This window comes from Drosophila montana, unplaced genomic scaffold (assembly GCF_035044405.1).
Source record: "Drosophila montana isolate Dmon_TW-CO22-7 unplaced genomic scaffold, ASM3504440v1 contig_1875_1, whole genome shotgun sequence".
In the NCBI taxonomy this organism is placed as follows: Eukaryota; Metazoa; Arthropoda; class Insecta; order Diptera; family Drosophilidae; genus Drosophila; species Drosophila montana.
This window is the reverse complement of record NW_026996793.1, coordinates 142860-170677: the sequence shown is the minus strand read 5'-3', so window position 1 is coordinate 170677 and position 27818 is coordinate 142860. Positions and strand designations below refer to the sequence as shown.

At 41.6% G+C, this 27818-nt stretch overlaps 1 protein-coding gene across 12 annotated transcripts in view; it reads left to right on the top strand.

Annotated features, from left to right (window-relative positions):
- Positions 1–27818, top strand: part of bru3 (bruno 3) — a 315854-nt gene that overhangs the window by 169733 nt on the left and 118303 nt on the right. For 4 of the 12 annotated variants that reach the window (XM_064700750.1, XM_064700743.1, XM_064700746.1 and 1 more), the window contains exon 3: positions 15845–15886. The exons of the other annotated variants lie outside the window; for them this stretch is intronic. In XM_064700750.1, coding sequence (XP_064556820.1) covers positions 15845–15886 — 42 coding nt within the window. The remainder of the gene's footprint in view (positions 1–15844; positions 15887–27818) is intronic. 12 annotated transcript variants of the gene reach the window in all.

Below are 27818 nucleotides of genomic sequence, written 5' to 3'. Positions count from 1 at the left end.
GCACTGTCATAAGGACAATGCAGGGCAGGACACTCAAATGCTAAAGACCCAAAAATTTATTGTGCAGTTGATAACAAGTCGACTCCATTAAAGTTTCAATACAACACACATAAAAACGCGTATTTTTTATTTTCCACAAAACTTGCTCGCATCGCAAATCCTCAAGACGTCCTTTATCTCAGCCATAAGAGCTGGCAGTACTCAAACCTTTGAGCAGTCCCTAAGTAATTTGAAAAGTACTTAATCACGTTTACATTTACTTGAAACTGCATCTATTGTCACTTAAATTCTTTTTCTTATGCTTTTTTTCTGGTTATATGCTCGCATTTAACTCTCGAAAATATTATTTTCTTCTAGTTATATATGTATATCTTCTTTATAGTCCGATTATTTCCCACATGTTCGAATAACTCCCCTCTCTTATTACCCTCCGTTCCAATCTAATGTCCTATCTCGAATCATTATTTAATTTTCAAGTTCTTCGCTTAACATTTAAATATATTCACATTTTTTCACCTGCTCAAAAGCAAAATTCCTTTTCTTTCGCAAATTTCCGCTGATTTCACGGCAATTGCTTGTCTTCTATCTTGCGCTCTTCTATTACATTCTCATAAATCGCAGCTGGCAACTAAGTTTTAATTCTATAGCAGCGCATTCTGCTCTGTTAGTCAACGTAGCCTGCTACAATATTTATGTTTATTAGCCTGGCAATTTGCCGACTTAGGCAATTACCCAGCCAACAAAAGGCGTTGGCGCTTGGCGCTTTTCAATATTTATGCCCCGGGCTCGGGGACCATGGTGCCTGCTCCTTGCTCCCTGGTCCCTGGTCCCTGGTTCCAGCTCTAATAATATGTAAATGCTTGGCGGCTTACAAAACCAGAAGTCAAAGCATAACAACGACCGCAAACCCGTTATTATTATTATTGTTGCATATGCCAAGGCGTTTTTGCTTGTCGTTTTGTTTTCTCAAGTAATTTGCTAGGCATGTAATTTAATAGCTCGGTGGCAACTCTGCACTTGCCATGCAATGGAACAGGAAATCGTGCCCAGCTTGTGTGTGTGTGTGTGTGCCCCAGCCGTGACAGGAGCTGTTGACGCGCCTCAGGTGGGACAACCAGGTATGTCAACAGGCAAATTATGCCCAAGGACCGCAGACAATGAAGTCTCTCAAGCCTCAAGCCGCAAGCCCTGGCCAGGCCAAGCGCTGGCGATTAGTGAAAGCTTTCAGGGGCTGGCAGTTAGGGAAAGTGACTTGGATGGGCGGGCGACTCCCTTCGGAGTGCTGCAATTATGAAAGGTTGTGCTAAATTGTGTGCATAATTGTTGGGCGCATCAGGACTGAAGGGAAATGCATGATAATTGTCGCCACATGCGAATATTTCTTATGCACACTGTACTTTTGCTACATGCTTGCAATTCCCAACAAGTTTAAGCTAAAGGGGGATCAAGGCAAAGGCTATTGAAGATAGACTCTAAATAGTTAGCTAAACAAACAGCCTGCTTATATTTTGGCGTTTCAATTAGTTAGTTCTACTAGAAAGGTCACTAAATAGAATAGTCATAGTTTTTGCCATGATTAATCAGTTTTCTCCCTGAATCGAAATATCAAAGTTAAATTGCATTTCTGTTTCTTTCAACGAATTGTTAACTTATTATTATTATAATTATGATTAGATATTACTATTCCCATTGCCCCATATTGAATAGTAAATTATTTCAGTTATTTTTTTTTTTTTTTTATTAAATTGTTGGCCACGCGACTCGCTCTTTGTTTGGAGGTGACATTTTTATAGCTTTGTTAACAGGCGCAGGTTCGGGCCGAGCCACCCCTCCCTGCCACACCGCACCCCACCCCCTGCACACGTCTCTTTGTTTTGCTGGGCATGTTTAGCGTTGATTATGCTTTGTGCTAAGCCCGAAAAAAACTCACCCTCTGTTCAGCTCTGTCGCCTTCTTATCGCCCCCCCCCCCCCCGAACTGAGAAGCGCGGCATTAAAATTACTTGCGTGATTAACGCACACCCTCGACCGTGTCGCCTGTCTCGCTCTGGCAGTCGCTAGTTAACCCCCCCCCCCCCCCCCGCTCTCTCCACCCTTGTGCTGTGCCTAGTCTTATCTATGGCTGCCTGGCTTAATTGTGGGTCTTCCATTTGGCTATCGATCGATTTCGATTTCGATATCGATTTTGATTTGTTTTGTCCATTTGATCGGCTAATGAGAAACTTCAAAAGGCTGCACAGCTCATTAGGCATTACATACATATATATACATATATATATATATATATGCATATATTTGTATATGGGCAGGCGTATATATGTTAGCTAGCATATCTTTAATGACCTTTTGGGCATTTCAGCTTTGGATAGATTCAGATAGATTTGCCGCTTGCTTTCTATTGTTTTGTTTGGTTTTGTTTATTGCCGCAACGCTTCAAAAATAGCTGCACAAATGTAAACAAAAGCGCAAAATATTTTCTGACCAGCAGCTGCGTGCGTCATGTGTACAAATTTTCCAGATGCTCTAGCGAAATGCTCTCCCTCTCTCTCTCTCTCAGTTTTTCTTAGGCCTGCTCTCTGTATATTTTCTCGCTGCATCTGGCAGCGTTTTGCTCACATTTCTTGTATATATGTTCTTACTTATTTCTGCCTAGCATAATTTTTATGACTTTGCCAAAGTGCAAAACCGCATCAAGTGGGCTTTTTTTTCATCTTATTTTGTTTGGATTGGGATTCGCTTTGCTTTTCAGATTTCTTCTTCTTCTTTCATTTCTCTGATTTCTGCACGTTCGCTGAACAATAAATTGCCGTTTATTTATGTGGCACTGCAAAATGCTAGCTGCAAATCGGATTTTCGAACAGCTTATTCTGATTTCGAACATGGCCTATGCAGTTTTAATTCCCGTTGGCATTTGATGTTAAGGAATTGAAAGAGTTCATTTCAGTTGAGTGTGCTGCCCAAGCAGGTCAACGAAAGTATTTGGGCTGAGCTGATTTAGTAGAGCATTTACATTAAAATGTAATTTATATAAATATTATTGCATTGAAAGACAAATAAATAATGTAAGCTTTTGAATTATCCACTTTAGCATACTTATTCCACTTATAATATCTCTTTGCGATAATATTCGTGTCTGCATGATAATTTTCGTGCATTGCACGCACACGCGACGAGTTACGCATCTCTAATTCAATGAACAACAAAAGCAACAACAAAACGCACACACACAGACAACAACTTCTACAACCTGCGATCACATGACAGCGTGAGACAGAAAGAGAGAGAGAGAGAGCAGAGTAGCCAAGGCTCAGCTTAGCAGAGCAAGCTGCTTAAGCCCGATTGGTCGAGCTGAGAGAGCAACAGAATTGTTGATTTATCGGTAAGCTGAGTTTATCAAGAGAGAGCGCCCTTTCGTTAAGTAGAGTAGTACGTAAGACATGGGGAATAGTTCTGCACACTCCTCATCTTGCAATAAATGTTTCCAAATGCCTTTCACTAAACATCGCACACTCAATATATTAGCTGCTAGTTCCATAATTGATTACCCAGGTCATTTGTATATTTAGCCAACTGGCTAATAAATCAACTAAATTATGCTTTGGTAAGCAGACAAAAAAAATATTTACATTTACATGCAAGGCCAATTTTTTTTCTTCCTTCGGTTAGGGAAAAGCCAAACAAACCGCTAATTGTCGATAAACAACCAATAAAATACAAATTTCCCAAAAACATTTATCAAAAATAATATAAATAATAACAATAACCAAGGCACTCACACACACACACACACACGCACACGCACACGACGCACAGGGGCGATAAATAAAATGGTAAAAGGAAGCTTGAACAGCTTCGAGAGCTGAGACGAGGACACGATGAGTGCGACAACAAGGAAGTGTATGGAAAATAGTGTTTGACAGCTCATAAAAAATAATGTCGTATTCATTAAGGTTGCCAAAGTAATGTATGTGTGCGTGTGTGTGTGTGTGTGAGTGAGGGTGTGGGTGTGGGAGTGGGAAGTTCTTCATGTTGAGGTTGACGTTGTTGCTGGGGTTGCCAAAAGCGAAATTCATTTTATTTACGACAGGAAGCAGCCAGAAAGCAACAGCAAAAGCACTCGAAACGCACGCATGCAAAGAAAAGTGGACTGTGCGGTGGGAGGGGGTGGGGAGGGGTGGGGTCGGTGTGTGCACATATTTGTTGCTGGCCGCGGGGTTGGCTGAGGTAAGGGCAAAAACCGAAAAAGCATTTAATTGAAATGCAGAGGGAGCGAGGGAAATACGCAAAAACTAAGAAAAAGGCGTCAAACAAACGAAGGTAAATACCAATTGACAATGTCAGACTGACAGACGTTATCTGTGCATCTCACTCCAACACGCAACCTCTCGCTTCCTCGCTCTGCTGCGGAGTAAGCGCAGGTGGCGCCAATATTTGTATTGTTGTTGCTGTTGCTGTTGTTGTTGCTGTTGTTGTTGTTGTTGTTGTTGTTGTTGCTGTTCTTACACTTAACGAAAATTGTGCTGTCGTTGTTGTTGTTGGCATTACCTTTTTAAAGGCTTGCGTGTCAAAAGTTTGGTTGTAGTTGCTGTTGCTGTTGAGGTAAAGAGGCTTGCAATGTGCTTGAACATTATTTTCCATTAGGGTGGCTCTCGGTTGGGTTTTGACATGAACTGTTTGGGTCGCATGCAAATGCTACAAGGTGTTATACTTTATGTACATTTAATTGAGACTTATTAGGTACTGAAATGTTCTGTTCTGCTCGAACACTATTTGGGCCCACTTCCCACTTGCCACTTCCCAGTTGGCTTGTTGATAATGTCGTTAGCTTGTTTTGGCTTTGAAGTGCTTCAAGTTCTATTTAACTATTTAACTTGAGGCAGGGAGTTAATTCGATTGGGGTTACCAAAACGAATCAAAAGCGAGAAAATAGCTGCATTAAAATGTATTTATATTCATACTATAATCTATGCTATTGATAACATCAATAATGTAAGCTAACTGTGCTTGAATTCCCTTAAGAACTTCAAATTCTCATCTCTTATATGTATTTAGCATACGCAACATCTTTTCTTTCCAATTTCTGGCACTCTATTTGAAAAGTATTCAATAATTCTATTTTTAGTCATCGATTCTTATTGAAATCCTTTTATTTCCGCACATTTGCTCTGATAAACAATTTTTGTCAATTTCTTATGCCGTTGCAAATTTCAAGATATGAGTTTGAACATTTCATCCATTCGGCTTCTGAATGTGAATCTGTCTAAATCTTCTTCATTCTTTGGGCACGCAATCTTTCGTATATCATAAATGATGCATATGCATTTCTCTATGTCAATGTCTAAGCGCATATGTATCTGTATCTGCATCTGCATGTGCATCTGCAAGATACATGCGTCATGTATTTTTTATATACTCCTTCGACATCATCTTTATGCTTTGACAAAATGTATGACATTTGCATATCGCACCAGCGCCACCCACCTGCCCGACAGTTGGCAAATTTCGGCATCAGATCCCAGTGTCCCTATCCCTGTCCCTATCCCTGTCCCCATCAGTATCCCCATCCCCATGCCATTTTAGTTTCCATTTCCCAGTCTCAGCAGCTGCTGCTCTTTGGTAGTTTTTCTCTTGAAAAATGCGGCAGAAGCCAACGAACTGTAACTGGACGTCGTTTTCATCAATATCAATGGGCGATTTGGGCGGCCAGGGCAACGACATGCGGCGGACCATGCCACAGAGGGACGTCGAATGTTGCAACTTGCAACATATGCGAACTGCCTGCTGGCCGTGCCACGGCACATGCCCATAGTGGGAGGGGCCGTGTGGTGTGGACAGCAGCAGCGCGCAATACAACGCATCATTTTTATTGTTTGTCGGCGAGCAACATAACAACAACAACAACAACAACAATAGCGACTGGCAACTGACGACGACGTCTATTGAAAATAGAAAGCATATGCTGAAAGGCAGCTACTGTGGGCCACATGAGGTCGGGGGGCGGTGAATCCGTTTCGTGCTTTTGTATTTTTGCACCGAAAATAGAAAAAATGCAACTCAAATACTCGAATGCGCATTGAAGTGGCGGCGTCTAATGTAGCTGAAGTTCTTGCAACTGCCGCGGGAGGAGGATGGGCTGGGAGGACGGGAGCAGACGAACTTGGGGGCGTTTGCTGTAGCTTAGCAACATATCTGAGTTATTTCAGGTTTCCTTTTCAGATTTCATTGGCGTGGGACCTGTTTAGATATGCACTTTGTGGCAGATATCGAGAGAAACTTGTCGGTCGACTTTTGCATATAAGCATTTCGATTACGTGCAGTTATTAGCTTGCGGGAATATAGCAGCGCAATCTGATACTTCCATGTGTTTGTTGATATTGCAAATGGATGAAGAGATTGACACTGATATGCTAGTAAACAAGAAACTAAATAGATATTCATAATATTTGTAATAAAAAGAAAAGGGAAGCATATCTTCGGTTCGCCGAAGATGAAATACCCTTGTAGACATTTGCCTTACGGTCTTGTAGATATGTGAGATTAGTTAAACACTCTCAAATGCTAAGTTGGGTGAAAACATCTTGGTAAACAGAATATTTTTTCATTCGAGAACCTATCTTTATTACCTATCTATATGATATAGTAATCTGATCCAGCCAGTTTCTACATGTACTGTCTGCAAAAGAAGGACGAACCTATGCAAAGTTTCAAGGCGATAGTTTTCAAACTAAGAAACTAGTTTGCAGTCAAACAGACAGATGGACAGACGGACATGGCTATAGCAACTCGGGCGTTGATGCTGATCTGGAATGTATCTACTATATATATTTTACCCTCTACAAGTTAATACCCTAACCTTTTGTAGCTTTTCCCTAAAGCTCTAAGCTAAACACCCACAAATTCCTCAACTCACCTTTAACACATATATAATCCCTTTTAAGCCTTAAACATAAATGTATTTGATTTAAGTTAAAACTAATCAAATTTAGCATTCAATTCAAGCTTTAAAAATACTACCTATATAGGTAGCATTTATTTCAAGCTCTAAAAAAAGCACATAAATATTTCTCCCTTTGCGCACATTTTTTCATTCGGGCTAAAACAATTTCTCCACCCTGATTGCCACACACAGTTCTTACATTTTGTATTTTCGCCCCTTGTATTCAATTTGCCAACGCCTCATACCTAGCTCTTACCGCATGCCTTCTCTGCGATTCTCATATTGTTTACCTCGGCCATTGTGTGCATTGTTGCACTCGCTGCAAAAGCATCAACTGCTTTAATTTAACGCTACACGCACACGCACACGCACTGTCGCCTTTGCAATCTACGCCACACCCCCCCCCCCCTGCCCACCTGCCACCCCCCTTGTGGACGTCTCGCCCAGAACTAGCGCTAAATCGTCACTAATACGCCGACTTGTGCCCAGCGTTGCGTGCCGCAGCACCGGGGCACTATATAATTCAGCTAGCAGAAATGAAAGGAAGCAAAAAAAAAAAAATGCATTTCGCTTAATAACTGCCACAGGCCGGGGCAACCAGCACACGAGTCACATGTGGCAAGCAGCTAGTAGCTAGTTGCATGCAAATCGCAGCTCACAGCTGCCGCTGGACAATGCACAATTCATTCACTGGCTCCTCCTACTCCTGCTTATGCTCGTCGTCCACGTCGGCCGGCAATCGGCTTGCAGTTTCTACATTTTATTCTTTTTCTTTTATTTTATTTTTCTGCTGTTGTAAGCCTTTGCTTCGTTTTTCCTGCAAGTTTGTGTAACTATTTTCCATGCGCATGGGCACTGCAGGCACCACCATCATCAGGGCTACCACCAGCTGGGTGCAGCGGCGGGACGGCAGCAGGACGAGCAGGACGAACAGCCGGCGCCGGCTGGATAACCAACCAGAACGAGGCGCTGAGCAAGTGGAGCATTTCTACTATTTATTTGTGCCGGTTGCTGTGTGCATGTATTCGTGTGTGTGTGTGTGTGTGTGTGTGTGTGTGTGTGTGTGTGTGTGTGTGTGTGTGTCTGCCATCCTCATCCCTCTGCCTGCTTGCTGTGATTTTTCTATTATGCGCACGTTTATTACACGATTTTAACACGATGACAACGCCACCTAAAAGTATGCTACAATATTGTGTGCTTTTTTTTTCTTTTTGCAACTGTAGCAACTGTTTTTGTTGCTCGTTTTGTGTTTGAGTTATTTTAGACTTTGTGGCATATTTATTTTTAAATCAAATATATCGTCCAATAATAAACTTGAAGAAGTCTGGCGATCAGCTGATGCACTAGTTGGACGAGAGCTTATTATCTGAGTATGCTAAAATGATTTGTGTTTTGTTGAAAATAGATGTGTTTTTGTTATAAAGAAGAGTACAATTGACAGTGACAACTAATCAATTATAATTAAATTAAATTAAATTTCGATGAATGAAACAATCAAGTTAAGAAGATTGTGTGGATGGTCCAGGTTAAAGTCTTATGTAGGCCAGCTAGTTATTCTCCATGCAGAAGAGACAAGTCGACTTGCTGGGAGAAATAGAGTTTACATATAACTGAAGTAACTTCTATGCATGTTTATTAATATTTTTAGTCTTTTTAATTGCATTGTTATACCCTAAATCCATTGAAAATAGGAAAGTAGGGTATATTGTATTTGTGCAAATGTATGTAACTGGCAGAGGAAAGCATCTCCGACCCCATCAATTATATATATTCTTGGTCAGTCGATCTAGCCATGTCTGTCTATCTGACCGTATGTATGAACGCGTCGATCTTAGAATCTGTAAGAGCTAAAGACTTGAAATTTTGAACGTAGGTTCTCTTAGTGCCCCCACAATACGAGAGAGTTCAAGGTATTCCCCAGTCGGGCACTCTCAACTAGAGCACACTTACTTGCTTGTATTAAGATGCATCAGAAATGTATATACATACATATTTAACTAGGCATTCAAAACAATAATAAATATATTTAAGAATAAATCTACCATAAAAACTCCACAAAAATGTCCTTATTTCAATAAGTTAAATATCAAGCATTCCACTCTAAATAAGAACAAGGATTCTTGAGCTTTATTAAGCGCTTCTCAATATCTAAGTGCAATAGAATTTATTAAAATTCCTCACACAGAAATGTTTGGAAAATGATCAAAGAGTCAGAAGCTCGCCCCCCCACCTGAGACTTGATGAACTTTCTGTTTTCACATTAATTATATAAGCCGTTGAATCTATTGTGAAAAAGTTTAGGGAGTTATCTCTGGCAGACTTTTCTTCTAATTGCTACAAAATGCACAAATTAAGCAATTCTTGAGCCCTGGAGTCGTCGGGGATACAGGATTGATGGCGAACTGTCAATTGCTAAGCTGCTGCCAGGCAAAGTCGCAGTCAGTGCTTAACCCAGTCTATAGATGTACTTAGATTGAAAGTTGCCAGCCAGAGAATGGAGCACAAGAAGCAAAAAAAAAAGTGAAAAGCATAGCAGAAACCGTTGAGAAAACGCAAAGAAAGAATGAAACTTTTTAATGATGTAAAGTACAAAGTTTTGTGTCTTGTCGTTGGGCGCAAGTAACTTGAGTAAACTTTGAGTTATGCCTTAGATGCGAAGCAAACGCAAACGCAAACGCGGACGCGGACGCGACGACCTCAAAACGTTGCCCAAACCCAGCCGGGACGAATACAACTTTGGAACGACATCCTTTTGGCTAAATATATATCGATCGATGCGGAGTGCCGTGCCGAGTCGTGTTGTGTCGTGTCGTGTTGTGTCGAGTCGAGTCGAGTCGTATTGGTTATGTTGGTGCCTTTGACTCGAATTTTGTCGTTTGTTAAAAGTTTTCAACACTCGCTTTTTATTATGACATACGCGTAGGGCGCGCAAATTAGTGCGCGTCGCGGAGCAGGGCGGGAAAAGGGCAGGGGACAGTGGCAAAGGAGTGCGGAGCGTGTAGCGCTTCCTGGGGCGCTAATAAAATGCCAATTTGCTGCATTGAATGGCTGCTTTATTGGCCGCCATTACAACTCGTACGCATAAAAAGCCGGCCAGGCTTTCGACCACGCACATGCGTCAGTCGGCGGCCAAATAGAGGGCATATATATGCCCCTCATATGTGTGTGCGTGTGTGGGTGTGGGTGTGGGTGTGTGTGGAGTGTGCGGCTCAGTCTTTAAGACATTTTATGACGGCAACATTTACACGCATAAAATATGCATGATAAACTTTGTTGTTGCAATAAATCAGCATCAGCATCAGCCGAAAAGTATGCAACGCATTTCGCCCGCTTCTCTCGGTCTGATGTGATTACAAAAACGTTAAAAGTTTAACATTGGGCGCCCCTGTATGTGCGTGTGTGTGCATGCGTGTGTATTTATTTATGGCATTCGCAATGATCATAAAACGCCGCGTGACCCAACTATAAACATTTTGGTTACCGAATCTAAACTAAAATTGCATTGGCCCTGCTTTTACGAGCAAATAATGCATTTATCACAGGCGCACTTTAAAACGCGCTGTTTAGAATTTTGTAGCTAAATTGATTGCCAAGCTTTTTAAGGGCTATGAAAACTTGAGAAAGTAGCCAAGCCAAGATGTATTTTTGCTTTATTTGTTTAGCTAATGTGCATTTTTGAAGCGAGCTCCTCTATATATATGGGCGTACTTTTATTTGGATTTGTAATTCATTTTTTTAATACTTTTTTCCATTCGTCCGTCTTTCCGTCTGTGCGTCTGTCTATTTCTATACGAACTAGTCTCTCAGTTTTAAAGCTAGCGTCTTTCAACTTTGCATAAGTCCTTCTTTCTGTTGCAGTACGGATGTCGGACTATATCACAATACTATATGTATAGCTTTATACATCATATAGTTGCCTCAGGAAAGATCGGTTGAAAAGTAGATAAATAAAAGATTCTGTTTCCAAGATACTCAACTCGTAAATGATCTTCACAATTCTCACAAATGTCTGCAAATTAAATTAAATTAAATCTTCGGCGTACCGAAAATATACTTACTTTCTCGTTAGACATTCTTCAAGCGTTATCTACTTGTTTTTATATATAAAGTTTGTTCAGAATTGTTTTCCATTTTCTCTATAATATATTTCTATACAATCCGAACGGAACTCTGAGTATTTTTACTCATTTAACACATTCACAAAGCCACATGTAGCTTTTTATATATAAATATTTGTTTCTTCCGAATTGAATTTTAGTTGCTGAGTAATTTATTTATATATAATATATTTATATCGACCTGCAGAGCTTTTTATAAATACGAATTCGACGTTCACTGACGCGAATCAAGATATTTTCTTACAATTATTTGTTTTGCGCTTGCCTTTGCCAGAACGTGGCTACCGAAAGTAATATTAAGCAGGCACGTCGCAGCTTGTTTACCATTTAAAATGCTGCATTACTTGAGGCGACGGTTGCTATCAAACAACTTAAACTGTCATTAAACTTTTGTTGTGACTATTGAACCAAAACTTTTAAAAGCCCGCTCAATCAGGCGGACGCGCTGCGAGGCGACAATGCCAAAGCGGAGCTGGCATTATAAATTGGCCCAAAACTTTTGCTTATTGTAGAGGTGCAAATGCGCCCGAAAGCAGGCAGCACAGACACACACACACACACACACAAACACAAATACCTGAATGCAAACAAACTGCGTGGCAGACAAAACTGCTGGCAAAGTCTTCTTTTGGCCATTGTGTGTTTTGATGACGCTTTTGTTGCCTGCATGCATAAAATATTTATGCGCCGCGAAATATGCAACAAAAAATGTCTGCCTCTCGCCTTGTCCCTTTGCTTTATTCGCGTGCAACTTTTCGCACTCAAATGAAATTACGCACAACAAGAAAAAATACAAAAAAAAATATTTCGCTTCGGAAGTTTGCTACTTAAATGTTACGCTTTCAATTTTTTCCTTTCATTTTTTGTTTTTCCCTCTTTTCATTTTTTTTTTACGCCCTGCACTTTATCAAGCATTTTGCTATGGCTCACTGCACGTTCGATTGGCTGCCGGCGGAGTGGGGGGTGGGGGTGAAAAAGTTTTCATTAATAACGATTTTCCATTAACTATCGATTGATTTTGCAACACGGAACCGCCCAGCATCCAACAGGCAACAATAAGGCAAAAGTAGCTAACCGAAACGCACTTCAGACAATGCCTGCAAGTGGCAGCAACAGCAACAGCAACAACAACAACAACAACAACAACTTCAGCAACAACATCAACAACAACACTTGAGTCTATTTAAAACGCAAACAACAATAACACAAGGGGCTTGCGGGCGTGTTGGAGGCTCATAACCGACGCCGACGCCGACGCCGACGTCGCCGCCGACAGGAAAAACTCATTGAAAAGTTTTTCTTTTACACTTGGCGCGTTCGCGTGCAAGTCCCGCTCTCGTTTAATGTTGCGCTCTCGCTACCAATTTGTCTCTCTCCCTCTCTCTCACACTACCCCTCCCTACCCCCCCTCTTCAACCTTGTCTATGCTCAACGCTCAGGTGTATCGCAGGAGCAAGTTTTTAATTTTTTATTGCGCCGGCATCGCCGCAGCTCTTTCTTATTTTGGTTCTCTTCATTTGTTTGTGGCGGGAGTTTCGACTACTTGATTGATTTGGTAATTGCAATTAATTTTTGTTAGCTGTTTGAAGTTGAGATAGCCAGGACTACATGTTATCCTGCGAGAATTTAAGGTATCTAAAGGGATCTACATTTAATTGCTTGACAAAATACACAAAAATACACAAGATTAAGCTGCATTTTATGGAATATTAAAAGTTATTAAAAATAAGAAATTATAAATTTTGAGAAAATATATTCCCATAAAATAGGTGTTATACTTTCTAGTTATTGAAAGGACATTCCACTTTTCCAGCATCATTTTTTTTTACTCCTTGCTTATTTTCTAGCTGCGTTACGTTTCCTTTTGTTGCTGTCACGTCTTTTATGTGTCTTGCCTATTGTGTGGCTCGCTTCTGTTTTTTTTTTTTTTTATTATATTTTGGCATTTCATTTTTTTTGCTGCGCCCAATATATATAAATTATTGCATAAAGTTTGGCGCTAAGTTGCAAAAAGTTTCCTTTTCATTGCTGCGTCCACCGCGACGACGACGACGTCGATGGCGATGGCGATGCAGAAGCCGCAGCCGATGCCAGCGTTGAGAACGACATACTACAATAGTCTATAAATCTTTATGGTCAACAGAGATTACATGGGCCACAGCTAGAGCCAAAGCCAGACCCGGGGCCGGGGCCCGGCCCAGTCTTTCATGTAGTTTATTGCCCCGTGCTGTTTGGCCTTAGCAGCTTTTTAGGCGCTGTGCCACGTTTTGATTTGTTGTTCGTGTTGGTCTTTGTGTATTGCAGTTGTTGTGGTTTTGTCGATGCTGAAGTGTTCGTATGTGTGCGTGTGTGTGTGGAGTCCAGCATATGGTCATAAAAATGTGCAGAGCTCGGCAGATGCGCTGATAAATCATATTAAACCGAGAAACTATGCAATACGAAATATGTTTCTATATATTTGAAAATGAATGCGAATGCATAAAAATACTTGTAGAAATGGCCAGAGCTCAAGCGGCGATAACAATGCACTCGCAACTCATGAATTTTGATAACGAGAAATAAGGGTCGGTCTTAGAGTATGGAGATAAACCCCATACTTCCATCTTTTGTAGTTTCTGCAGGGAGAAATCAGATGATAATTTTCCTCAGAAAAGAACTATAAGTCAAACGAATAAATAAAAGGGGTATAGTTTATTTGTACAAATGTATTTAAAAGGTAGAAGGTAGCATCTCCGACCTTATAAAGCATATTTAATCTTTATAAGCATCAAAAGCCGAGTCGATCCGTGTCCGTCTGTCCGTACGTATGAACGCGTCGATGGAGGTTAGGGTATCTCCTAGTCGGGCACTTGCTAATAAATAACTCTTACTTGTATAAAGCTCGCCGACATCAGAGACACAACGACTAAATCCTCGTAATATTATCTAAGTCGTATTTCTCTTTATTGTTTTTATATCGAATCTACCTGCACTCACACACGCACACACATACTCACACACACACAGACAGACACTGGGCCGTAAAGTATGCCATAAAATATATCCCCAAAATGTCTTTAATTGCGTAAATTTGGTCATTGCGTGGGCGGCATTTTCGATTTACGCATTACGTATTACGTTCTTTGCCTCGTAAACAACTTTGCAGGAATGTCGCCCTTGTAAGTATTCCAAAAAAAAAAAGGAAAGAAATAGGGAAGAGAAAAAGTATAGCATACCGCACGGCGCATTTTACATAAAAATGCAATAAATAGCTACAGAAAACCGTTTGGAAGCGCACCAGAAATTTATGTGGTTAAGGATCTCTACTCGAAACTCCTCCATATCTACACCCGCCCCGCTCCACCCTGCCGTTCCCTCTGTTGCCGCTGTCGCTGTCTCCGCTGCGGCGCACTCGTAAATGTCAAATGTCGAGATGGGGTGTGGGGAAAGGGCGCCTCAAAGTATGCTTATAAATTGCTCTAAATAGCAATTTTTTTTTTTTCGGTTGTAGAGCGTCGCCGGCGTCCCGCAACGTCTTTGGCTTGCTTATCGTGACCGGGTCCGGGTCCAGGTCCGGGCCGGGCCGAAGTCCGGAGTCCGGGAACGTAGCGAGTGTCGTGTCATTTGTTCGTTTTCTTTATTAGTGTCATGTATTTTTATAGTTCAAAGGACATTTGAATGATTGAATGAACTGTATGTGTGTCTGTGTGTGTGTCCTCTCAATGTGTGTGTGTGTGTGTGTGTGTGTGTGTAGTAAGTGTGGCGTCCACTCGCCGCCCTACGGCTGGGCAGTTCCAAAAACGAGTTGCGCGCATGATTTCATCCCTTGCAGCGCTGGGATCGCTCGGCCTCGTCCCTTGTCCCTTGTCGCAGGTCCCTCGTCCCTCGTCCGTCGTCCCACGTTCCCCTGCCCCTTGCGTGTATGTGGTCGCACTGGTCAGCCGCCCAGGCACGTTTCATCATGGGCTGCTTGTTGGTTTCGACTATATCAAATAACGACTATTGACTACGCCAGTCTCTGCCGCTGTCCTGCCCTGGTCGTCGTGTCGTGTCCAGGGTCTTTATAACTCTGTGTGTGCACGTGTAGGGTTACACAACGCGCCCTGCTTGGCCGCTGCCGCTGCTTCTGCCGCTGCTGCTGCTGCTGCTGCTTCTGGTGCTGTTGCTGCTTTTGATGATGTTGTTGTTGTTGCTGTTGTCGCCAACGTTGACGTTGTCGATGACGAATGAAAATCAATATTTATTAGATTACTTTCGAAATTTTATACGAAAATAGAATTTTTATGACATTTATTTTTGCTGCCTCTCTCTTCCACACATTATCTATCTCTTTTTGGCATTTTCTATCTGCCTCAACAAACTTTTTCTGGTTGCTTTAAGGGCTGTTAATCAATTATTTTAAAGTGCGTCTTCAAGAAAAGGGTTTAAGATCTAAGCAACTTCTGTCTGGAACAGCAAGGTTATTTTTTTTGCATTATAAGCGAGTCGACATTTAACAGAATGCTTAAAGATAATTCCGAGTTTAATCAATTTTGAATAAACACATCAGGCTAATTTTGTGAGAAAACGCCTTAAACGCCTTCGACTACTTTTGCTGCTCGATAAATATATAATAAGCTTAATATTTTCACAGTCATCCCCATTATCTTAATTCCAATTAAAGTTATAATTCCTCTTGAATTTATTTAGCCATCATTGGGCATTCCCCAATGGCCTGGCTAATAACATAAACCAATTACTTGAATATCTGTTCAGCTGCGCATTTAATATTAATACCTGCCCCATCTCTCTCTCTTGCTTGTTTCTTTCAGGTAAGTTGCCATCATCCATTAATACCACCAGCCATCAAATTAGTAAGTACAGAAAACGAGCTGCTAACACTTTTATGTGCCTCTTTAAATGTATACACACATATGCATGTATCGGGCAACACGGGCCCAGCTTTATGTATATATAAAAATTCTACACCTATCTGTGGGGTCGATTATATACGTGTATCCACTGAATTTTAGTGGCCTCCGTTGACCTCGTTTGGGGCTCGCTTTTATGGCAAATAGCCAAACCCAAAGCGTTGATGCTTCTCACGTGGCTCAAAACTAAAAGCTCCCTCGAGTGCATGAGACAACGACAACAACAACAACAACAACGACAACAACAACAACAACTACTTGGGCTAGTCAGGCAGCCCCCATCCCTCCTATAACTCACCACGCCCACTCAGGAGCCACTTAATTATGAAGCTGCACATGAAGTAAAACGTCATAAAGCGTCGAGTTGAGCTCCACTTCCCTTTTTTTTTTTTGGGCTGTGGCAATGGCTGCCTTGGGTAGCATCATCAGTCGTCAGACTGCTTCAGCTTTGTTGTTGTTGTTGGTTGTTGTTGGTTGTTGTTTGTTGTTGCTACATTTTGCAGTTAATTTTCCGTTGCTAAATAAACTGTTTATGGCATTTATGCCAAAAAATTTTGGCCAAACCAAGCTGAGCAGAGGCACAAGCCGGATGAAGGATGACGATGAATGAGGCGAATAATGGTTGCTGGGGCGAGAGAGCATGCCTGTGGATGTGTGTGTGTGCGTGTGTGCCAGTCACTATGTGAACATTTTTGCATACACAGCACACACACACACACACACATGCACTGAGAAGAGACGTGCAGCCTGTCGCTTGCTTGTCTACAGGCTGCGCTTGCATTTTAATTGTAATTTTTTGCATGCCTAAGAGCTTGCAATGCCGGTGCCTTTGCCTGCCTTGCAAGCCCCACCATATTTTGTTAATTAAAATTTTAGACAGTCAAGGCAAAAATGTTGACATAATTACCATATAAAAATATCTATTTATGGCTATTGTATATTTATTATTCAATAGCTAAGCTTCAGCTGAAATTAGTTAAACTACGATTAAAGCCTTTCTCAAAATCAGTGTAGAAATCTGCTTCAGTCTATTGTGATTCATTTCCATACAACCGAAACTCGAAAATTTCGCTTAAAAACAACTAATTCAATTTAAAGCGAAGTCATTTAAGTATTTCCTTTTTTTAATACGGTTGGTAAATTCTCAACTGTTTTGTAAATTCCAAAGCTTGATTTTGCTTTTTGCGTGTGTGCGTTGACCCGTACACACACACACACACATACACACACAGGCAAACAGATACGGTTACATATATTAATGAATATTTACATTTTATGCAGTCAGGCGCAAACACACTCGCCCACCCACCCACGCACAACCACTGACAATTTGGCAGTCACCGCAATCATAAAAATTTCACCCCACTCGCAAGACAGCCAAAAAAATGTTCAGATATATATGTGCATTAGTGTGTGTGTGTGTGTGTGTATGTGTATGTGCTTGTGTGTGTGTGCGGAACACGGGCGCGTCCGTCAGTCGCCTCTGCGCCTCATTTAAATGCAAATTTTGACGAGCGGTTTTACCGTTCTTCATCGCATTCTGCTTCTTTTGCTCTTGAATGAAAACATTAAAATTAAAAAAAAAAAAAAAAAAAAGACAAAATACTGTGGCCTGCTTTTAGGCAATGCGACCGTGTGTTTGTGAGTGGGTGGTTGGGCGGGGCTCGTGAGAATAATTCAAGGTGATAGCTTAATTGAAATATGCTTTTAGGCGCTTTGCTCTGTGTCTCTACTCATTTTGAATACTCCAACATTCGCCTCGGCCTCGTCGGCTTTTACTTTGTTGTGAAATTTGCCGAGCGCCGGGTGCATATTTTATGGCGCTGCGGTCGACCACAGAGAACCAAAACCCACAAAAAAAAAAAGAACAGAATGATAAAAAACAACAACAAAAATCGAGGAAGCTTAATGTTATGCAAAGTGTTTGAGCCTGCGGCAGGCGAGAGCAGAAAGCGGAATACATCCGGCGTCAGCTCGAATTGCAGGAGGCGTCATCATCTTTAATTGCTAGCCATTTCAATTCTCATTTTAACTTCAATTGACTTTCGACGGCGGCCAAAATTAAAAAACCAAAAAAACCAAAAATGAAAGTAAATAAAACGCGGAAAGGGAACTGTTTAGCATAGCCGTAGAGTGCTGCAAGCGTCATTTGAGAAGAGCTGGTACTTAGCCCATAGATACGAGAGATTCGTCAAAATAATTGAAATGTGCAGAAATCAGATGGAGTCGAACTTTTGGGGAATCTTACTTTGTTATTTCTTATATAGAAACACACACTATACAGGTACTCAAAGGTCTCAAGCATGGTAATCGAAGCTATTGTGCGAGGGTTGATTTTCCCAATTTAATATTTCTTTTATTTAACGAATTTTCCATTTCCCGTTCTCTGTTCCTTAGGTCTCAATATGCTTTCCATAATTCCAACTTCTTAAACATCCTCATGCGTTCAGTTAAAGCTGTTAAAGTCTAGCTTTTAATGCGTACAAACAGAAGAGAAAATGAAAATTTTCCAAAATTTTCATATGCTGTTTGCGTGGCTTTAAGAGTGGGCTTTGCCCAGCAGCTAGTTAAATTCAATAAAACGAGAAATTTGTGTGCAGAGAGCGTACGCAAAAATAAACCGCTTAAAATGGCTTTGAGCAGTGCAAATAGCAGAAACGCATCTAACGCATGCAAATGACAACAAGGCACAGACACACACACACACGCACACACACACACACACACACACACACACACAGACACAAATGGTTGTTTGTGTGCGCATAAGTGAAGTAGATCTTTGTAATCTCAAATGCTCAAGGCGTGCAAATATTCAATTTTAAATATGCACCCAAAAAAAGAATAAAACAAAAGAGAGCGAAATAGATAGAGAGAGAGAGAGAGCGAGACTGCCTGTATCCCTCTCTCGCTCTCTCTACCCCTCCGCCCACTCGCAGTGTGTGCGACTCTGTCATAAACACAATGTCATGACAACTTTTGAAATTTGAATTTCAAAGCAAAAATGTTCTCTCATTTATTCATTTGCTCAGTCATTCATTGCCATTTATTTTATTGCTTGCTCTGAACAACTCACACACACCCACACACACTCGCACACACACAACTCACACACACACACTCATATATGAAATTGGTACATGTCCATTTGCCTAGTGCCAAACACCAGCCCTCCTCCACCCCACTCCTATCTCTGGCGAAATTCCTTGCCGGCAAAAGTCGTCGCACATCTTTTGATCTCCGACAAACTTCGACTGTCAATAAATGCGAACTGTAGACCCAAAGATTGTATTAATTTGGTTTTCATTTGGTTAGGCGTTGTCCTCTTGGGTCGATAGTTCAAGTCCCAGCAAAAAACTTGCATTTTATACGGCAACATGATTTCATGATCAAAGGCATTTGCCGCTCTGCGTGTGTGTGTGTGTATCGTCTTCTGCTTGCCTTGTTTTAATACCCTTAGCATAGTGAAAATGGGTACAAAGGGTATTTCAGTGAAAATGAATGTTGCCCAGAAGAGCAGACCGACGAGCTAACTAGATCTGGCCATGTGCATCTATCCAATCGTTTTTCCCTCTGTGTGAAGCCGTCGATTTTAAAAACTACAAAAGCTACTGACGATTTTGAGATATCCCGAAAGAGATATACCACACTTTGTAAGGGTTCTCATATAGTTCAAACTAAAAGTATTTCATAAATTAGAATTATAGCAGAAAGCTGGGTATATCCTAGTCGAGCACCCCCGACAAGGGCACACTTACTTGTGCTTGTTCTTTTTGTTTTTAAACTTTAAGACGCGTCGCTTTTATGTGCTCGTAAAATTTGACTAGTCCCCAGATTTTCATTCTCGAAGTTCTTGTATCCCTTTGTGTCCTTTTGGGCTGCTCATTAAATGCCTTGGAAAATTGTGCAAATGTTTTCATTATCAGCTGAGAGTTTCCACATGTGCAGGGTGGATTTCTAATCGTAATTGTCCCAGTCTCAGTCCCAATCTCTGTTCGCGTATGTAAATGCTTGGGGGTTAGTTCAAGCCTCCCCCGAGGGTTGCAATCTGATGTTTAATTCTTGGCCATATTATTATTTTAATAAGCAATTGGCTGTCGTTCGCTCAAAATGCGAACACGTGTCGCAACAACAAGTAAGAACAGAACTTGTCAAGGAACTGGATTTTATGGATCTATAATTGTTTCGTCCATCGGGCTCTGTGAGAAATGCGCCGTGTGCTGTGCCCTTTGTAAGGGCGGGGCGTGGAAAGCTGGAACGGTGTGTCAGTCCAAATAGTTGCTTATCTATTACAGAGATATCTTATCATGCCGCCGAATGAGCTGTGCGACAGCAAATTAATGAACGTGGTCAGCAAAAAGTGACCAGGCGTGATAAACAGATTATTTGGATGCAAACACTCCCTTAAATAGAGGCAGATACATTGTGAAGAGCTCTTATAGTAATTGTATTATTATAGAGCACCCCCAGCTTATTAACAAATGATGACATAACAAAATGTTCATGAATAATCAAGCGAATGCTGCGAAGTTCCCCAGCCATGCATTACAAATGCTTGAATATTATAACATGGCCCCAGCCTGCTGCAGTCGCATAATCCGACCAGGAGGGCCACTCAAAACGTCACTCTCCAAAGTTTATTAAATACAAATTTATAAAGCTCACATGTAAAGACGCAAAACAAACAAAAATCCAGTTTCTCTTTTGCCCTTTGCGCGCTAATGAAACAACAAGGCGGCGGCTTCGGCTTCGGGTTGGGGGTCGGGCTTCGGGCTTCGAGAGGTCGCTTTGTCAGTTAGGGTTCACAGAGGGGTCGCACGGCCTGGGCTCAAGTGTTTTGCTTCTGTTTTGCCATAACTTGAATAAATACGCAAACATTTCAACACATTTAAGTGCACCAGCCCCACAGCAGCACGAGGCAGCCAGCCCCTCCCCCAGCCCCGCCTACACACCCCAGCTCGACACGACTTTTAATTTAAGCCCACTTAACACCTCATAAAACAGGCTGCGTTCCGACTGAATGACTGACTGACTGAATGACTGACATTTCTGTCTTTCTGTCTCCCGTTGCCTCCCTGTTCTTTCTCTCAGTTTAATATAAATTATATACATTTTATACATTTTAATTTTTACATTTAACTGGCAGCGTAACAACTTCCATGCAATTAGGTCGAAAGGGTTGCCTCACACACACACACACACACACACAGAGAGACACTCATCTAAAAAAAAGAATCAACCCTTAACCTTGTTGTTATTTCTGCCTGGTTCCTGCTTGATTGCTACTTTTGGCAAATTAAACTTGAAAGTTGTTAAATTTCCCTTGTCATTGGCAAGGACACGTGCGTGTTTCCGTAGGCCCCTCCCCCCCCTCCCCCAACCCCTAAGCGAAGTGGTTGCCTGTTAAGTGCTGCTCGAGTATCGAGTCAAGTTTTGGTAACTCATAACTAAATTAAAGTGTTGCTCCGAGTTTATCTGTCTCGACTCTCGACTCGTGACTCTTGACTGTTGACTGGCAGCTCTGGCAGCTTTCTATGTCATTGATTTGTGCCTCACGAGTAACGGGTAACGGGTAACGCGTAATGAGTCACGAGTAACGAATATTTAAATTGTAACGTGTTCCATTCACAGCCCATAACAATTGCTGTTTATGCTGATTTTTATACGCTTCCACAACACACTCACACACACGCACACGGGCACACACCAGACCTGACTATGAATAAGTAAGTGCGTGTCGGTGGCAGCATTCAAATGTCCTGAGCGCTGCTTATTTGCCCTGTAATCTTAAGCGACAGGCATTTCTTTACTTATTTATGCACTCTCGCCTAAAAGCACACACACACACACACACACGCACACAACTTAAAAATCACAATGGGGTTTTTTTTCGACTTTGGGCTTAGATAAGCAGCCAAGTCTGAGACCTGAGATTCGTTCCTTTTCCTTTGTGCGTTGGGGAGGGGGGGCCTTCTCTGGTTTATTTTTATGCGCTTCGTGTAAGATTTTTATTGTGTATACTCGTCGTATATGGCCGCTATCTGGAGGCTGCTATCTGCCACGTTTGCTTTTATTATTTAATGGAGCACAAAATGCATTTTACTCGCCATTGCCGCCGCCTACAGCCCACACGCTCTGCTCCTTCTGTGTGTGTGTGTGTGTGTATGTGTGTGAATCTGTGTGTGTGTGGTTGGGCATACAAAATTAATAATTTATATATGAAAATGTGCGTTAAGAGCTGTGAGTCTCAGTCGACGCGACGCGACTCGCCTCGCCTCGACTCGACTCGACTCGAGTGGAGTCTGTTTGCCAAATTGCTTAAGAGAATGCGCGTTAGGCTGTTTGCCAAGGTCATAAGTAGGACTTGAGGGCATCCTGTGTTGAGATTTGGTCGACTCGAGCGTTTCTCGTTGCCCGTTTGCGCATTTCTCGTAATTTGCTTAATAAAACGCGGTTGGCATATTGCATAAAATATAAGCAAATGTTGTCCCTTTGTTTCATTTTACTCTCCTACACTTATCTTTTTTTTCTTATTTTGTTTGCAATTTATAAATTGCAAGGCAGGCGGCAACGATTCTTGACTCCCAACTCTGAACTGTCGACTGTCGCTTTTCATTTGGCGCAACTTTGATATATGAGCGAGACGCAGAAAGAGACCAAAGGAGCACGAATGGGGCACCCAGAAGATTGCACTCGGGGTTGGCTAAATGGCAAAGAGCTAAGGACTTTACGGATGGCTGGGCGTTAGCGGGGGGAGTTGTGTGCATAAATTTGCAAGGCCCGAGGGAGGAGCAAAAGAGCCTCAAAGCCTCGGGGCGACTGTCAAGTGGCAAAAGCTGACAAACGGCCGTAGCTAAAGAGTCTTTCTTCTGTTTTTTTTTTTTTGCAACGGGTGCACCCTCTCAAAATTTATGCACATGCCCCACAAGAGAACATATGGTGTAGGCGAGCCCCTGCAATCTTATAAACCAAATAAATACCGATACGATGTAGTGGCAAATCGTTTGGCAGGCAAATAAAATGCATGCAGAGTAAAAATAATAAATGTCAATTATGATAAACTAGATTAGAATGCAGCTACGATAGCGAGTTTTTCTTTAATGCACAACAAAATTTAATATTAAATATTGAACGTAGATATGTATATACATATGTAAATTTGCGACGCAGCTGTATCTTAAAGTGTGTACACACTGGCAGGGCTGGCATTGCGCTGAGATATGTGCGCGCAGCTGTTTACAAAAACAACATGCAACCAACGTATGCAGCACACGATTTTCCAATTGAACTCACACGTGTGTACACACGCAGATTAAAATACACAGGCACAGCTACAGATACGGATACGGATACACAGGGAGAGAGAGATAGAGAGATGGAGAGAGAAGTTGCCATTTGATGCAGTCGTGCATTCAATCGCTGCGTCGTCACCTCCACGCGGCCAGCCCGAAATCATTTCAAGTTAATAATAAATGGAGCATCATCATCAGACATCAAACTCGTTGAGCAAATACACGACTACACGAGTATCCTTCTGCTCCAGCCTCCAGCCCTGCCTCCCGTTTGTTTGTTTGTTTGTTTGTTTATTTGTTTGTTTGCATTGCCTGAAACGCCGTTGAAAGTGATTTATTTTTTTATAGATACGTTTCTTTTTTTTTTTTTTATTATTTATTTTCGCGTGGCGTTTTTCAATTTGTAGCCCGGGCGCAGCTTTGGTCATGTAATGAGCTGCGTCTGCTGCGCGCACAAATCAATTAAAATACGTGCCAGGCATTAGAAAGGCGCCTACAACTTGGCTGACTTGGCAATATGTTGGGCCTATGCTTATGTAGGAGTCTGTGTGCGTGACTGTTTCTGTGTGTTGGTATCCGTGTGTGCTTATGCGCATTTCATATTGAACATAAGTCAAGAGACTGCCAACATGCCAACTCAATTGACAGTTAAAGGCATGGCTATAGCTTCTCCAGCATGCTATATATATATATATATATAGATATTTCTATATATATACATCCATGTATCTCCATATACTATATGAACTGTCATCCTGTTGACAGCAAGGTAGCCCTATATAGGACACACATGAGTGGAGACTGTTCAAGTGCGTGTGTGCGTGCTTGGGTGTGTGTGTGTGTGTGTGTCTGTGTGTGTTGGCCTTAACAGACATTTTCACAGTTGAGTGCTTTGTTGGAGAAGGCACAGCAGCCACTCTCACTCTCTCTTGCTCTCTTTCTCCCTTTCTCTCGTTCAGCCTTATGTAATTTATAAGCATTTCTAGCGTGCGCCGGCTGGTATGCAACAAAAATGTTGTATTGGCCATTATATAAGCCGCTTTGAGTGGGCTTCAGCTCAAAAAGGTATGCTTTAAATGTTGCTTTGACTAGGCAACCAATCAATGAGTTTCCATTGAGCCGACTGCCTGGCATGCTTACGTTTTTTTCTAGCAAGCCAAATGAAATATACATGCTTTAAATAAATCTAAATCAATATTCAAGGCATCGATAATCGATAATCAAACACAGCTTAAGGTATGCGTCAATTATTATTTCAAGCAGAACTTTTTTACTTACTTAATTTTTTGTTTAACATTTATTTCTTTTTGTCGAGCCTGCAATTCATTATTATGGGCGTATTTGAAGCTCTTCTTGTACTTATTAAGCCACCTTTTATATCGCTTTTGTGCAACCGATTTCATTCAGCAATAAGACCAACTAAGCTCGTTTCATTTGCTTCAGTTCCCTTGACTCCATTGTGCCTCAGACACACGCCATTTTAAATCCATGTGAAACCTTTTCCGCTATTCAATTATATTTGCCTTCATCCAGGACACCTGTCCTGGTGCAGAGCTCACACACACATACGTACGCCCATTCACACTGCTCACTCCGACCACCCGGCTCAAAATTTATGTCTTCCGAAAACGACACTTGACTGACTTTTGTGCCCGGCCAAGTTGACACAAAAGACAGAGGCAACTCAAATGCCAGAGGCAGCGCTCCCTGCGTGTCCATCAGCTGCCTGCTGCGCCCACAGCTCGCCCGCTCCTCAAAATATGCAAATAAATTACTAATAACCCCAGAATGTAACCCTAACACGGGAAAAAATACATATATCCTCAGCAGCAAACAGTTTACGTGCTTGCTGTGTCTGTGTGTGAGTGTGTGTGTGTGTGTGTGTGTGTGTGTGTATTCCTATTCATAATTCAAATTTTACGCCACAATAAACAAAAATGCCTAAAATTATGCAACACGGCACATGCCGCAAACACACACACACACACACACACACACTCATACTCTGCCACACACCCACTCACACACACACACTCATTTTGAGCTGAGTAAGTCATAAATTATGTAAATTTAATTTTACGCCCCGCATATACCAGCAATATATTGGATATATACGGATGTATGGGCCGGCCAAGTCGACCACAAAATTGTGAAGTAAACAGAAAAAAATGACGACAAAAAGGCGAAAAAAAAATCGTTATTATGTAAATAATTAATGGCATGTAATTATCTAAATTTTAGACAATTAGAAAAAATTAACAGCAGCAGCAGCAAAAGCAGCAGAAGGACGACCGAAATATTTATGACATTTTTATTATGCGTGGCGACGAAGCAACAAACATAATAAAAATGAAAGAAAAACAAAATTTATATGGCATGTCCTTGCGTCGAGTTTCCGTTACACATTTAACGGCATTTTAACGCATGCTAATGACCCACCCAACCAGGACACGGAGTCCTGTCCGCAAATATATGAGAAATACTTGCGCCAAGCCAAGGCATAAAACCAAGGTGTAGCCCTTTGAAAGGTTTGCCATTAATTAGAGGCCATTCGACACGACGGCGTCTGACAAAACATTAGTTCGCCTAATTTATTAGCTAGACATATATGTATATAAATATGTATATTTAAGTAAATATAAATATAGGCAGCCGAATTGGGAATTAGCAAAACAAGCCAAAGATACAGCCCTGGAGGAGACATACGTACTCTATGACAAGATTTGGCCACATGTGGGCTGTCATTTCAGGACGACATAACATAATATTGATTTCGCTTGCGTAATCTGCGTGTCTGTATTTCTATGTGTGTGTGAGTGTGTGTGTGTGGGTGGGTGTGCTAAAACAACATTGACCAATATATATAGCGCACTTAAAATGAGCGAATATTATTTATAGAATTCTTTTTTCGGCATTTATGTCTTCGACTCCCATCAATTAACTTGAGTAGATAAAATTGAATTTAAATACTTTCTAACTCTAGTCGCACCTCTGAGCTAACTTTGAAAACAAGCTTGAAAAATAGAAAGAAGTAAATATAAAATAATATTTCAAAGACAAAGTATCTATTAAGACTTCTTTTGTCTGCAGCAGCAGTATATACATGTCTATATAATGGTCAAGCAATTGTCTGCCGCCACAATATGGCATTAATAAAGATTGCAGTTATGCCTTTGGCTGCTGCTGCTCAATGCCAATGGCTCAATGTATCTTGGCCTGCCAGACCAACTTTAATTGCCACTTGCTAATTGCAAACACGAGCATGGCGACCATTATATACAGCTGCTATATTTCATATATCAAAGATATATAAAAGAGCCAGAGAGGGAGAGAGAGGAAGAGTGAAAAAAGTAGTTGCCCATTGAGCGAAGCGAGCGCTGCAGCCACAACAAACGTGCAACATGGGTGAGAACGAACATAAAAAGCAGCCTCGCATGAGAAGCACCACTGATTAGTATCAAAAGGATGCCAAGGATGTGGATGAGGATGTGGATATGGATGTGGATGTGGATGATATAGTGTGTAGTTGTGCCTGCGCCTGTGTTAGTTGCGGTTGATAGTCGCCGTTGCCCTGCAGCTAGCGCCCTAACAGCAGTGCAAAAACTTTTGATTAAGCTACAGTTATGGCAGGTTGTTACGAAAAGACAGACAGTGCGGGAGTAAAACAGGCAATGAGTAGAAGGCAGAGAGAGAGAGAGAGAGAGGGAGAAAGTGAGAGGGAGAGTCTGCCCCTAAAAGCATGCTACATGCTATTGTTTTGCTTGCTAGCTCGTTAGTTTGTTTTGCCGTTGCACGCTTGAGGCGCAACATTGTCTTTGCTTTTAGGTGCCTCCCCTCGCCCACACACTCCACGCCCCACGCCCCACGCCGCCAGCTGCCTGATGCCTTTGCCAGTGACAAAAATCGTCGAGCGCAACTCTCAACTCTCAACTCTCTATCAGCAGCTGCACACAAAAAACTTTTGCGTAAACTTTTGATGATTTTTGATAAATTTCGAAAGAAAACAACAAAAAAAACCCCTTATCGTATATAATAAACTAGGGGCGAGTTGCGTTTTCAATAAGCAAACCTTGCTTAGAGCACAAGCTATGAGTATTACGATTCTATCAACAGAAACTTGCAGCGCACTCAATTCGAAACCATTTTCCAAACTACGCACGAGAATGATCATCGGGAACATCATCATCATCATCACGATGGCAGTTCTCGTTGTCGAAAGCATAATAAAAATCGCTTTTCATGTGGCGGATTTCTCTCTGTTAGCCGCTGAGCTGCTGCTGCTGCCATAACAAAGCCATAAAACGTAGTTTTAATTGCATTTTCGTTGTTCCATTTTATGTAGTTGAGTTGGCGAATGCATAAAAACAACAAAGCGCAACTGACCAGAGCGACAGAGACAGACAGACAGAGAGAGAGAGAGAGACAGTGAGAGAGAGAGACTGCGAGAGTAAGGCTCAAAGCAGTGGGCGTGGTTGGGCAGCGCTGACTTGGCTTGGTTCAATAGACGGCGCCGCATTCTAATTGCAGCGAGTGCGGGCTCGAGGGATGCAGATGTAGGCACTTACGGCTTGACTGGCTTCTCC